Genomic DNA, 13,744 nt, shown 5'->3' on the forward strand with positions numbered 1-13,744 from the left:
TTGGGAAAAAGAAACCCCAACTTGGTCTAGTCTAAACCCCGTTTTGGAACTGCATGGTTGTATGTTTTAAATCATTAAGTACATATGAATGCAATAATTGGTATTTATTACAACAACATTTTGACACCCATCTGGTTTCAGAGTTTCAAAAAATTCTTCTGGGTTTTTTTTTTTCTTTGAAGAGCTTATTATTAAGTTTTGACATGAGGAAAAGAATATTTTCTTTTTATTTTTAAGATAAACTGTTAATGTTAAGGCAATAGCACCAAGATTATTTTGATTGCTGAGCAGTTACCAAAATGTGTTCCCACTCATGCCTTAATTAATTGAATGGAGACCATTATCTGCTTTATTACAATGTCTTGATTCATATCTTTTCAGAAACAATGCCACGGAGCATGCACAAAAGAAGGTAAGAAAAGCTTTCAGATATTTATGTTTTAATTTTTAACAGATACTACCTAATCTAACTTTTGATAGAGTCATCTTAGCATGAATATGATTTACTTTTTGTAGAAGATTTTTTTTTTCAGGTATAAATTTTTGGAGGTCTTAGTTCATCGTTAAAAGAGAATCAGACACATTGACCATATGATTGCATTGTGAACTTGTGAACGAACATAGGTTTTTAAAAATGTTAGGCAACTCTGAAGCAGCCAAGTAGAGCGGTCATTGAACATCCAGTTTCTACCTGGATTATTGCAAAAATAAAAATGCTGAGGGCCATCTTGATAAATGTGATTTCGACATTTCAAAACATCACTGCCAGTTTCAGATCATTTTTTATTCCTTTGATACTAACACTTCCCTTTGAAAATGTGCCAATTTATTCTTTCAAGAAAAAGCTTATCTGGCCTATAATTAGCTGTGGTCTAAGAAAAGGATCAAAGGACGGTATAGAATCACTAAACTCTATTTCACTTATTAAATCATGCACATGGTTTTAATTTCTCTGAGATAGAATTTAGGGGTGTTGGATCTTCTTCTTGCAAAGGGAAAAAAAAGAGAGCCACTTGCCAAGCTAGAAGTGGCTGCATAACCTTGACCCTCTGAGCTGCTGCCTTTAAAGGGGTGGCTAGGCCTCCAAAAAAAAAAAAAAAGACAAAAACAAAAACAACAACAACAAACCCCATGCATTCCTGGCATTTGTATGGATGAATGTAAAGAATGGTCCTATCCTCAGACCACAGATGATACAGCTACCAAAAAATTTAATTATCTGTTTTTCGACTCTTGCATTCTCAAATTTAGATAGCTTCTTGCTACCTAGATCCCAATGCTCCATATTGTATTTTGACCTTGGAAAGTATCTTTACATAACATATACATTACTAAGGCTTGATCCATTCAGAAGTTTTCATTTAGCCCTGAACATACTGTTACTATATCCTGCCATTTGCTGACACCCGAAATATGCTTTTCGGTTTAAACAGACTCTAGGAATTTTTTATTTAAAGAAAACCCCAGCTTTTAGGTAAGTGTGCTTCCCTCTTAGATTTGGATCAGGCCAGAGAGGACTGGCCAGCCCATCAGAGAGGTTTCTTGGACTGTTTTTGAACGGATAACTCCCGAAGTCACGGCACTCTAATTTAAAAAAGAAAAACAACAACAACAACAACAACAAAAAACATGGGCAGAATCTTTTTGCAAAAGAATTCAGGAAGTTAAACGTAGCCCTCAAGCGTTCAGTGGGCGTAAGACAAATTGTTAGTGCTGTATATATAGCAAACGTCTTACAAACACGCTGTGTGCCAGAAATAAACAATATTGTCTCCGTATGATCAGCAAAATATGTCTAATTATCCATCTCCATCTCTGTTATATAGGATGTATAGAAATAAACAATACATATCCATGCCAAGATCACTTAAATTTAAATTAGATCTAATGTGAACTGAATACACACTCAGCATCATATATAGCAGCCATCCATGACGGTGCCGAAAAAGTAGGCATTTGTGGGATGCCTAGAGGGATGTTAACTGGTAGATTTGGTACTTTGGGAAGGTTCACATTGGGTAGGTTCACATTGGGTAGGTTACTGGTTAAACTCCTGTGGAAGAAACAGACAGAAAGAAAAAAATACCATCACAGTGACAATGCAGATGCGGCAGAAGCACATGACAGTTGTAAATAAATTGGCCAAGTTCACAGCAAGACAACAGGGGAAACGCAGGCCACACACTTCAGAAGACAGCTCACGGATGGGGCGTTGTGGTACAGCTCAGTAGTCAGAGAGAAATGACAAAAGTTAATGGGAAAAAGTAACTACAGAGTGACTTAAAAGTGTGAAAGCTCACAGACACCTATACACAATGATCACATTATAGAAATGCCTTTGTGAGGGGGCTCTGGTTCCCAAATGCACTGCCGTGAGAGTCCAGAACTTGTCTGATACTAAAAACATGAAGTGCATGGAATACTTGGCATTGGTGGGGTGGGGGCTGCCGGGGAAGTGACTGAGACCGATACAAATGGTGGCGTACTTTCCTTTTCTTACTTTTATTCGTAAATTATTTTTGAGGGAGGCACATTTCTCAAGTCAGATATTAGATCCAAGGCAGAATGGGAAATTGACCCACTTGAATGCATACTTCCCAACTGTTACTTCTGAAGACAGGTATATGTGACATGGGGTGTCCTAGTTGAAAGCAAAGATGAAGGGATTGTACCAAGAAGAAGGATTAGCTTTGAGTCACTGTACAAAACACTTAAAGAAACTTGCTCTCCCAAACTAAGTCCAATTAAAATGGAGAAATGTTTACACACCTAAAAAGACACCTAGGAAAAGAAAGTTCACCTCTAGTTCTAAATTCTTGGACCATAAGTAGATTTGAAACGTGGCCTCATGGGGCACCTGGGTGGCTCAGTTGGTTGAGCGTCTGACTCTTGATTCAGCTCAGGTCACGATCCCAAGGTCATGGGATTGAGCCCCACAGCGTGCTCCATGCTGAGCATGAAGCTGCTTGAGATTCTCTCTCTCTGCCCCTCTCCCCCACTCACTTTTTGTCTCTCTAAAACTAAAAAGAAAAATGTGGCCTCGTGTTAGAGCGGTCACACTTGGAAGTGAGATAAAAACTGGAAGAAAGAATGCAGGGGTTTGGGGGGGCACTGGGGATGTTCTGTTTCTTTGTGTGATTATTAGGGGCATGTTCAGTGTGTGAAAGTTCACAGAGCAGCGTGTTTTTCTGCAAACTGTTAAAATTAATGGAGAGTTAAAAACGTGACCTTGCATCAGCTTCTTGTTTTTTGAACGGAGATCGATCAACTGACATGATGAAGGAGAGACGGATGACCTTACGAATAAAGAGAGAAAATAAAACAAAACAAAATCCCCAACTCAAGTCAACCGTATCTCTGTGGAGGGACTGTGGCATTTACTGCTCTTCGAGCTGGCACCGTGTGCCTCTGTAGTGGCATTTTAAGGGTGTTCCATCCAGCCAAAGTCACTGGCACGGTAGAGCCCAGCCTAACTCTGCATCTGAGAGGAGCCTTCCTGTTTAAGTGGAGTTGACAGAACTTTGGCAGAGGAGTTGAGGGTTTCTTTTTGGATCTTGCAGAAGAGCAAGTTTTGCCAAAGCAGATCTGCCCTGGGCAAGCTGTGTTTGACTAACAGAACCCTTGCAAGGGCTGGGGCTGCCTGGGGGCAAGCCTCCTGATAAGTCAGAAGTCCTGGGCCCCACAGAGAGTCAGGAAATCTGCCTCCCTCTAGAAACAAGTTACTCTTTCACAATGGCAATCCCGATGGAAAAACCTAGAATGCAAAATATCAACCTAGCGTTCTTTTCCTTAAGGGAAACAGGTTTGTCTCACAGGTTCGTCCTCTGCACTTCACGTTTTGGGAAAGTAAACTCGCTTCTTTACTTGGAATGAAAGGGTGCTCTTCTAGGAATGGTCAAGAGAAGAGTAGCTAAATATGACTATTAGGTAGAAGGAACAGTGGAACTTCTTCCTCGATGCTTCTCTGTTTAACAGGAGAATCTGCCTCTGCAGTCAGTCCCTGGTGGCTCTCAGACTTAAACACTGCCATGTAACAAAACCGTTGGCGATTTCCATTAAGACATGTGTAAGCCTACATAAGCAAATGTGATCATTAGATGATACACACACTGAATAATGATCAAGGAATTAGGAGATCTTTAGAGATGGCAGCCTGGCAAGTTAAAATGTCAATTCTAAGCAAATTAAAAGTAGCTAGAAATGAATAACATACAGATGTATGCAAAAGCAACTTAATTTAAACATATTAGCGGATGGTGTGTACACAAATTAGAAATGAGCTTTGTTTTGCATATGCAAATTTGAAAAAAATACTTATATTAATCAAAGCATATTGTATTTGTAAAATATGACATTTTGGCTGGACTACTGCACTGGACTCGTAGAAACATTTCCTTCATGTGACATACTAGAATGCTCTACTTTTAAAAGACTGAAACATGCTTGATATTTCTGCATTCAGCAAAATAATATAGTGTCGTATTAATGTTACTAATATTTCACTTGGATATTAATAACTTGTATTAATAGTCAAAGAGGCAATTCCAAGCATAATATACATGAGAAAAGGGAGAATTTTCTAGTAGCACTCAGGTCAGATCAGGCTCCAGGAGCCACTGATGAGGATAACAAATTGCCCTTTAGTAACTACCTAAAAACAAGTCCATCACAGGCTTCTCTGTGAGAATCATAATGGGACATCTGTGGATACTATAAGAGGTGTGAATTGTAATCACAACAACTGATATATGTCAAAAATCAGACTCATTCTGGGGCATCTGTCTGGCTCAGTTGGATGAGTGTGCAAGTCTTGATCTCAGGGTCATGGGTTTGAGCCCTGTGTTGGGTGCATTTACTAAAAAATAACCTTGAAAAAATTAGACTCATTCATTTTAGGGACTCTGCTAAAAAAAAAAAAAGGGTAGCTCCCATTCAGGTCAAAGGGACTGTCCCTGGATCACTGGATTAAAAAAATATCATCTGCTCTCTCTCTTTCACATGGATAAATGTCACAAATGTGCATGCCTCATTTCTATGGATGAACAACCAGAGGTAGAGACATCTCTTACTTCTGGAATAAATTCTAATCAAGACTGTGTCTCCATGTAGAGAGGATATGGTTGGGTCTTCTCTCAAAGACTTCTGGATGGGGTTAGACTTGAGATTCAGAATGCCTTCCACTTTATGAGCCATTTGTTGCATGAATCTACATAGTACATCTTGTCTTCTTTTGGTGCTCTGGACACTAAAGCCTTTCTCCATGATTATCCTTAGGTCTAATCCCTGGCTTGGGGTGTGGGCACTCTTTGATACCTTCCTATAGTTTAGAATGATGTTTCCCAACCTTTTATTCATTATCACCACCAGGCCCCCAACTGCCTTCCCTGTGAGAATTTCATACCACCAATGTACTGTGTATCTGTTTATGAACTGTATGTAGACCTGTGCTTTACACATATACATAACAAGAGTAAAAATTTTTTTGCCCCTCTTCCCTGCCAAGAACCATTTTTTACCAGTCTGGGAGCTATGAAGCCCCTGTTTGAAAAGTATGACCTAGAGAATAAAGTTCTAAACTTCATGGGATTTTTAGAACCTCCCAATCAATTTTCCAACCTCATAGCTTGCTTCCTTCCTAATCCATGCTGGCCAAAATCAAACATTCACCGTTTCCACTTCCCCCATATTTCTGCATTTGCTTATGCTCTTTCCCAGCACTTACCCCTCTGGAAATATTACTCTCCAAGCCATTCCCTTTGTGACTCCTCAGTTGAGATTTGTTCCCCTCTATTCCATGCTTTCATCACACTTTGTTAAGCTACTTCTACATTGGTAAATATTTAAAGTCATTTTTCTTGTGTGTATGTTGCTCAGACCCAGCTAAATTGAGATCCCAGACCAGGGGATTATATCTTTCTTTCTCATCCCCACAGTTTCTCTATTGTATCCTTGTAATTTCTAGGCTGTATAGTTCCTTAATAAATGTCAGTCAATAAATATTTATTGAGCACCTATTGTGTCCCAGGCTCTGTTCTAGGTGCTAGGGAGGCGCTGGTGACCAAATGTGGATATGGGGTGAATATGGAAAATCACATTTTCCAGAATGCTTGAAAAAGTCTTGGGTATTCAAAGTCTTTGTTTTACAAAGGAGGATAGTGAGGCTCAGGAAAGTCATCTGACTTGCCCAAGGTTCAGTCTCCTCTCAGTCTAGTACTTTTGTATTTCATCCCAGGTCACCTACATGTCGCTAAGGTGCCTTTGGTCTGACAGTTCATTAAGATATTGATATCTTTGACAATCTGGAAAATGAGGTTATTTAAAAAACACCTTTCATATATACATCTCAGGCAGAGAGAGGTAGAGTGCATTCTGAGAAATGAGAAACCCAGATTTTTCAGTGTGCATATGTCAAAAATAGTGTCTAGAGCAACCATTCAGAGCCCTTTTAACCTGAAATGGGTAACCATGAAGTGTGGATTCCCTGTACCTGGAGGTGTTTAAGTGGAGATTGAGACATGATCTGTCAAGGAAAAGGTGGTGTGGAGTGGGTACATAGTAGTCCTGGGGAGCTTCAGATTACTTGCTTTCTAAGTTTGCTTCCATGCCAAAGGCCACAATGACTTGACTAACAAGGAGCCAACTCTGAAGAGCTGGTAGAAAGGCTGCCCAACATCAGTGAGGGCCAAAAGCTCATATTCAGGGCTGCAGGGAGAGTTGGGGACAACCTTCCCAGCAATGGCCCTATGACCTTTCCTAATGGACACCCATGAGGGCGCTATGGGCTCTAGCTTGAGCCTATTCTTGACAGGCTGATGGCCTTCCGCTGTGGTTATAGAAATGGTACAACAACATTTTCCACAAATGCATTGAGATGCTGATCATGACGGTTATCTGGTTTAAGGGACACAGAGATGCAGCGACCCATTCTCCCTTGCAGAGATGGAAGGCCATCTTTCTAGAGAAAAGCGGCACTAGAACTTGGCCATGTTACTCTATCAAGTAGCTTCAGTTGTATCAAGCTCAAAGGATTATATTTCTGCTTTATTTTGCAGGTCTATATTTTGAAATAAGAAAATCTGAAGAAGAAAGAATACTTCTGTTTTTAGCAAACTCAATATATAGGTAGCATTTTCTTTTCAGAGTGCTGCTTTTCTTTAATAACTTGAATGCTAGTTTCTCTTGCAGTAAGCTTTACAATGCATTTCTCAGTCATTTTACTTATAATCAGGTGCCTGTAATCACAACTTTTGAAAAATGGAAGAACAGAGCTATTTGAATATAACAATTATTTGAGGGAAAGGCTGTGTGTATGTATTGTCTGTGTGTGTCTGTGTGTGTATGTGTGTGTGTGTGTGTGTGTGCGCGTGCGTCTGTGTTTGTGTGTAATGGAGAAACGAACACGTGGTAAGATTAGAGAAGGTTGTACAAACTGAATCTATTTACCTAAGTCAGTTTCTTGTTCTTGATTACGCATAATAATAATAATAATAATAATAATAATAAACATTCCAAAAACAGCATTCTTTACTTGGGAAAAAAATACGAAAAGGAAAATGAATCTCTGCTTCTTCACTAGTGGTCAGATAAAAGTTTGTACTTTCTCGGGGCGCCTGGGTGGCTCAGTCGGTTAAGCGGCCGACTTCGGCCCAGGTCATGATCTCGCGGTCCGTGAGTTCGAGCCCCGCATCAGGCTCTGTGCTGACAGCTCAGAGCCTGGAGCCTGTTTCAGATTCTGTGTCTCCCTCTCTCTGACCCTCCCCCGTTCATGCTTTGTCTCTCTCTGTCTCAAAAATAAATAAACGTTAAAAAAAAAAAAAGAGTTTGTACTTTCTCTTCACGTGATAGGAAGTATAGAGAGACTCATTGTTAGCACATAAAAGGAAGTCCCAAGGTCTTTTTACCCTTCATTTTGTGCCGGCCATTTCTGCAAATCTGTCATAGCACCCACGTTCTGTTTACAAATCAGCTAATAAAATGTGTGTGGTTTCAAAGAATTGTAATTTCATGTATGTTTTAGTTGGCACTTCCAAATGTGTCCATATACTCCAAAAGGCATGTACTATTTACCACGAATTGAACAGACCACAATCACGGCCGCTAACCAAGAGCACAGTTTGACCCACAAAAAGCTACTTGAGAAGAGAAAAAAAAAAACATCTACATAAAACATTCCCAAGCTATTATTCACAACTATTCATGCTTCCCTAATGGTCAGATCTTTAAATTACTGATCCAAGAGTTCAAATTTTATTCTTTTAATCATTCAAAAGAAATCCCCAACAAAACCCTCCCTAACACGTCCATTTGTGAAAGTCATTTTGATTCTACCTTTATTTCTGATGTTATCGAGAATATTTAATGCTGTAAGAGGAATAACAGATATCTGCTTGAAGAATTTAACAGATTATAAAATGACGTCAATGACATTCTCCCAGAGCTTCATGACAATTCTCAGATACCGGGTAGGGACATTTTAAAAAGTCAGTTTTATAGAGGAGAAGTTCAGAGAGTTTCAAAGTCTTGCCTTCTGGCTGGTAAGTGGAGGGCAAGGCCCTAACCCCAGGGCCCTTGAAGAAATAGTGACGGATACCAATCATTTCCTCCCATGTTTGGTAGTAACAGCATCCACATTTAAACCCAAGTAAGTACAAGCTATTTCAAGACCATTATTTCAAGCTATTTTGAAAATGTGAATATTACTCATTTGAACCTTTCCCTTTTCTCAGCTGTTCTCCACAGCACAAGTGGCTTGAATATAATGAGCATTTACAAAAAAATACAGCCCCTCGTTCACGCTTGATCATTAAGGGACCCAGTTTAACTCTCCTGCGTTAGAAGTCAGCAGGGCCATATTAAGAGAAGGTTATAAACCTGAGAATAACAAGCCAAGATTTAGATTTCTTGGTACTTGCGAATGAAGAGCAACTACCTATTAACTTGCTTTCAGTAGGGTAAGTCAAGAAACTTCTCCTGTGGCTTAGACGTGGGGGAGGGGGGCGGGTGATGTGTGGCTGAGAAAGCTATTTTGCACTCATTTCTTTGTCAGTTAGAGTCATGCAGTGTAATATGAAGAGGAAGAATCTTAATCCAGAAGACTGTGTAGAGACAGGGCACAAGTCAAGTCCTTGAACTTGAGGGAAATGTTTTAGATATTTGTTCTGAAGTACCTCAAAGTGTGCTGTACCTACCCCCATGATGCTCTATACTGATTGTTACTTCTCAAAGATGGAAAGGACTAGAAAGAACAAAATGCTTTTCTTAAAGAAAAGAAAAAACAAAAAGGAATCTGACAGGGCAAAATTAATACCAGGCTTTATTGGAGCTTTTCAAACCATACCAGAAAATTCTCAACACCTAGCAGCCCTCTACTTCTCTAGAAAGGGGAGCCTAAGACTGACCCTCCAGCATTCTTGAGTCACAGCCCTCCTTCTTGCTGGGGACACAGGTGGCACTGATTCTGCCAGACATTTCCAATGGGATCTAAGATTTGCTAAGCAATTGTGGAAATTGCCAAATTTACACCCTACAGGATTTCCGGTCGTTGGTCCTACAGGAGCGATGTCCCATTGACAAAATAAGAGGTCAAATACATTTAGGAAGCTCCAGGTTAAACAGAGTTAAATAAGGGTCTGTATTACCATGCTCTCAGAGCTTTCAAATATGCTGCTGTGCTTTCTGCTTCTCCAGGAGATACAGGTGTGGGGTGGATGAGTGGGGTAGATAGACTTTCCTAAACATATCTGGCCACAGTGAAGTCTTCTCTCAAAGTGTGTCTCCAAGGCCTAGACCAGGAAATGGCAAACTGTAGCCTACAGGACAGTTTCCTGGTTTTGAAAATAAAGTTTTATGGGAACGCGGCCACACTCATTCATTTGCCTTTTTGTCTGGTTTTGGTTTTTCACTACAAGGGTAGAGCTGAGTAGTTGTGACAGAGATTATGCCCCCTTGGAAAGCCTAAATATTCACTACCTGGCCTTTAATAGAAAGAGTTTGCTTGGCTAGACCCCTATGGAACACACTGTGGGAAACGTTAATTCCTAGGGGTATCACCACTGGAGTCAGCTACACAGTACTAACATCACAGCCAGGTTTCTATCCCTTATTTCTTGTTTATCTTGTGCAATAAAACAAAGATTTCACTTCATAAAACATTTCTCAACCTCCTTCTCCCTCCCCCACTTATGGGTGAGCATCACAGTTAGAAACATGTACAGTGTTTGCTCTCTGTCCTTGCTAACGATAAAAACTGTGACACCGTTAATCCATTTCTGTATGACTGTCCAGCCATTTGCACCCAAACTCCGATGATATCAAAAGAGGCTTCCTTACTTGACTGGTTCCCATGACTCCCGCTCAAAGCCCCTGTGAATGGATTGTGCAATTGAGGACTCCATCAAATCCACATATCTAACCACAAGTGGGGCAAACAGGTCTTGCAGGTGTTTGTGAAATTTTCCATTGCACAAATTATCTAGAACAGATAAGCAAAAGCTTGGTAAGAACCCACAGTTGGTTTATCAGTATACAATGTACATACAGAAGGGATTGTCTTCTATATTAAATATACCGTTTCTGGGGGAGGCGAAAAAGAAGCAGGGGGGAAGTAATAAAAGTATATGAATGGCACTGAAGCTCATGATTCAATCTGTGTGGGAGGAAAATGGAATTCAAAAACATTTTACCCATTTGTTTTGTTCTTCTAAAAAGGGAAAGCAATCACGCTCCTTTAAAAACACAGTGAGGGGCACCTGGGTGGCTCAGCCGGTTGAGCGTCCGACTTCGGCTCAGGTCATGATCTCACAGTACGTGGGTTCGAGCCCTGCGTCTGGCTCTGTGCTGACAGCTCAGAGCCAGGAGCCTGCTTCCGATTCTGTGTCTCCCTCTCTCTCTGCCCCTCCCCCACTCACACTCTGTTTCTCTCTCCTTCAAAAATAAATAAACATTAAAAAAAATTAAAAAAATTAACTCTAAAAATACAGTGAAAACAATAATCGACAACTGTTTTTCAGGTTTTCCTTGCACCCACTCCCCTCCCTCCCGTGACATGCCCAGAAAGAAAGAGCATTCTGTCCCCCTCCCCTCCTTCATCACTTCTTGGAAGGAAGGTTTATTTTATGGCTATGTGTTGCTGTAAGGTACTGAAACGGTTGGGGTGTTATTTAGCTGGAAATTGTTTTTCATCTAGAAAACATCTTGCAATAAAAATTTCAAAATGTGAAGAGGTTAAGTTAATTAGCTTGTTCAAAAGCAAATACAACACACAGGCATGGGTCCCACTTATCACACAGCTCTTGAGCTCTCCTGCCTAGGGAAGAGAGGGCTTTCCTGTAACAGGACATTTGTTGGAAGAACGAGAATGGCCATCAGCTGTAAGCTTGTGTTGTTTTTAAAGTCATAAGAAAACTACGAAGGGGGTTCATGAGCCTGTAGTCTGCCTGGGACAGAGGAGACATCTCATTGATCTGTTTATTTACCTATTATTGATCTATTTATCTGCACACTACTTAGGAAAGTCAACCAGTCGAAGACGATACGTACAATCAGTACGGAGAAAATCATTCAGCAGCTGAAACAGTGGAAAACTGTCCCATGTGTCTGGGGGCTGCACCTCTAACGCCGCATCCATATCCACTGCAAAGAGTGACAGGAACGTCTCCGCATGCTCCACCATCAAGTCTGACCACCACGCAAAGGCCTTTGAAATTTGGCAGAAAAACAACAGACAAAGAGGCGATGAGCTTTTCTCTCCCACTGAAGATGTGAAGTCAAGTCCTCACTGGTCAAGATTAACGGTGCATCAGCAGGGTTTGGTGACTTTATTGTAAAAAGAACAGCATTTTTCAGACAAGTGGGCTTTTACGTGTCCCGAGGCAATGCTTTTCATAATTCCAGGCCTGCCTTCAAACGTATTCTGATCTGCTGGTCAGAGGACGCAGCTGGAGGAATGGCAGACGTGGAACTTCTGTTCAATTTACAATAATCCAGTACGTTTTGAGTCATGCTCTTTGTCACTGCTGTTGGCTAGCTCTTGCTCTAGGGTATTCGAATTTGGGAGTTTCTTCACTGTGTTTATGGGTTTTCTGCTGGTCTAACTTGAAAATTTGCAATTATTATTCACTTACATCTATACATCTGGGCTTAAAGGTCTACGGTCTCATACAAGCTCAGCAACTCATTATTTCTCTATGCATCGGTAATGTCACTCCTATTTCATACCAAGGCAAAGGAAACCATTGTTCCAATTGTCACCAAACTTTTGAGTCAAAATCTCTTTCAGCAGGGAGCCTCTGGTGTTGCATCCTGCCTGTAGGGAAGATCAGGCTTACGCTAGGAAGCACTCAGTAAGATCAGGACTTACTTTTCCGGGGGCCGGACATGTATGTACATTGAAAACCAAAAAATATCAGTGAAGTAACTCATTTTCATGCACGTGGGTCCTTGGAAATCATTGTGCAGGGTCTCAGGGACAACATTCGCATCGGACGAGGCCAGATGTGAATGCCATTCAAAGGCATGCATGCATGTTGACTAATCATTTCTGGCAGGGAGCATGCAGAATGAGTGGCGGTGTCAACAGCCCCCCCCCCTTTTTTTTCCTGATTTCAAAGAGAGCAGAGAAACAAAAGCAAATTGGCTGCCCGTCTTGTCCCCCAGCCCCCAACCCAATGCCGTAAAGTATTTACATTGGAAACACTTTCCGGAGCATTCACCAACAAAAAAGATGGGAAGGCGTTTGGAAACATGAAAGATGATTATGGAAATAATTCCATAAATGAAAAGAGTTTGTTCAATGGCCAAGCTCTTCTGTGATTCATTAGTTATTTGGGGATATTCTAACAGCCACTAGGAGGCAGAATAGGGGTCCACCTCTCTTCTTTCATGAGATTTCATTTTACTTACTTCTCCTTTATCAACATGTGGCTGGTTTGCAAATTAAATGGAAAAAATCAAGTCATGGACCATTCTGCAAGGTCAGCGTGGCTGGAAATTGACACCTGCTGTTTCCATTTTAACTTACAGTAAAACCTCACCGACTCAGAGTAAGGAGAGAAGAGAGATGCTCGCCTGTCAGCAAAAAAGCCTACATTATGGGGTTTTCTAAAAAGAGATATCATTTTACTGCTTTCAAATGCAGTCAGTACTTGGGCATGAAAGTCAAAGGCGTTCGCTGGTTGCCATATAAGTGTCTCATAAATGTAGAGTTTTTTTAAAACTTCTGATAACCATAGACCCACTGATGCTTAAAGTGAAGTCAAAGAGATAGAAGCTTTAACTTCAGAGGTCCTGGGATAAAACTTGTGAGAAGAGCCGTTAGAATTTCCAGAGAAAGTTGAGATCATGTCAAACATTCCACTTCAGAAAAATGAAAAGAGCCACATCTGCAGTTGAATTGCCACAAGGATTTGTGTCTGAATCGATGAGGTTTTATTGTGGGTTTCCTGCCTGGGCACGAGGGCCCTGGGGTGTGGGGCTGGCTCCACACTGACTACCTGGCTAAATCCGGCAGAGGAAGAAATCCTCCGCCCACCCCCGGAGCTCTCCCAGCCACCTGTGTTTTGGGCAGAGACCTTGAAAATACTGGAACTTGCTGGAGTCCCACTCCCACCCCCACCCCTAGATGGCGGGATGACTCTCATTAATCCTGAGGCAGGAGATTTGCAAACTTCACAAAGACGCCAAATGTTGGCTGGTACTTCCTCATTAGTTATTTTATGAACTTTATAGCTTCAGGGTGAGTCCAAGT

The 13,744-nt window shown here is 41.0% G+C and overlaps 1 protein-coding gene across 19 annotated transcripts in view; it reads right to left on the reverse strand.

Annotated features, from left to right (window-relative positions):
- The window catches only part of CADPS (calcium dependent secretion activator), a 476,583-nt gene that overhangs the window by 84,224 nt on the left and 378,615 nt on the right, over positions 1-13,744 (reverse strand). For 10 of the 19 annotated variants that reach the window (XM_053898011.1, XM_053898009.1, XM_053898014.1 and 7 more), the window contains 4 exons: positions 12,901-12,921; positions 11,539-11,695; positions 10,330-10,471; positions 1,907-2,053 (listed from right to left, as the gene is read on the reverse strand). In XM_053898011.1, the coding sequence (XP_053753986.1) occupies positions 1,907-2,053; positions 10,330-10,471; positions 11,539-11,695; positions 12,901-12,921 (467 nt within the window). The remainder of the gene's footprint in view (positions 1-1,906; positions 2,054-10,329; positions 10,472-11,538; positions 11,696-12,900; positions 12,922-13,744) is intronic. The other 9 variants (XM_053898018.1, XM_019469857.2, XM_019469859.2 and 6 more) reach the window with 3 other exon arrangements.

The sequence above is a fragment of the Panthera pardus genome, unplaced genomic scaffold (genome assembly GCF_024362965.1).
Source record: "Panthera pardus isolate Hobbes unplaced genomic scaffold, ASM2436296v1 HiC_scaffold_8, whole genome shotgun sequence".
Classification (NCBI taxonomy): domain Eukaryota; kingdom Metazoa; phylum Chordata; class Mammalia; order Carnivora; family Felidae; genus Panthera; species Panthera pardus.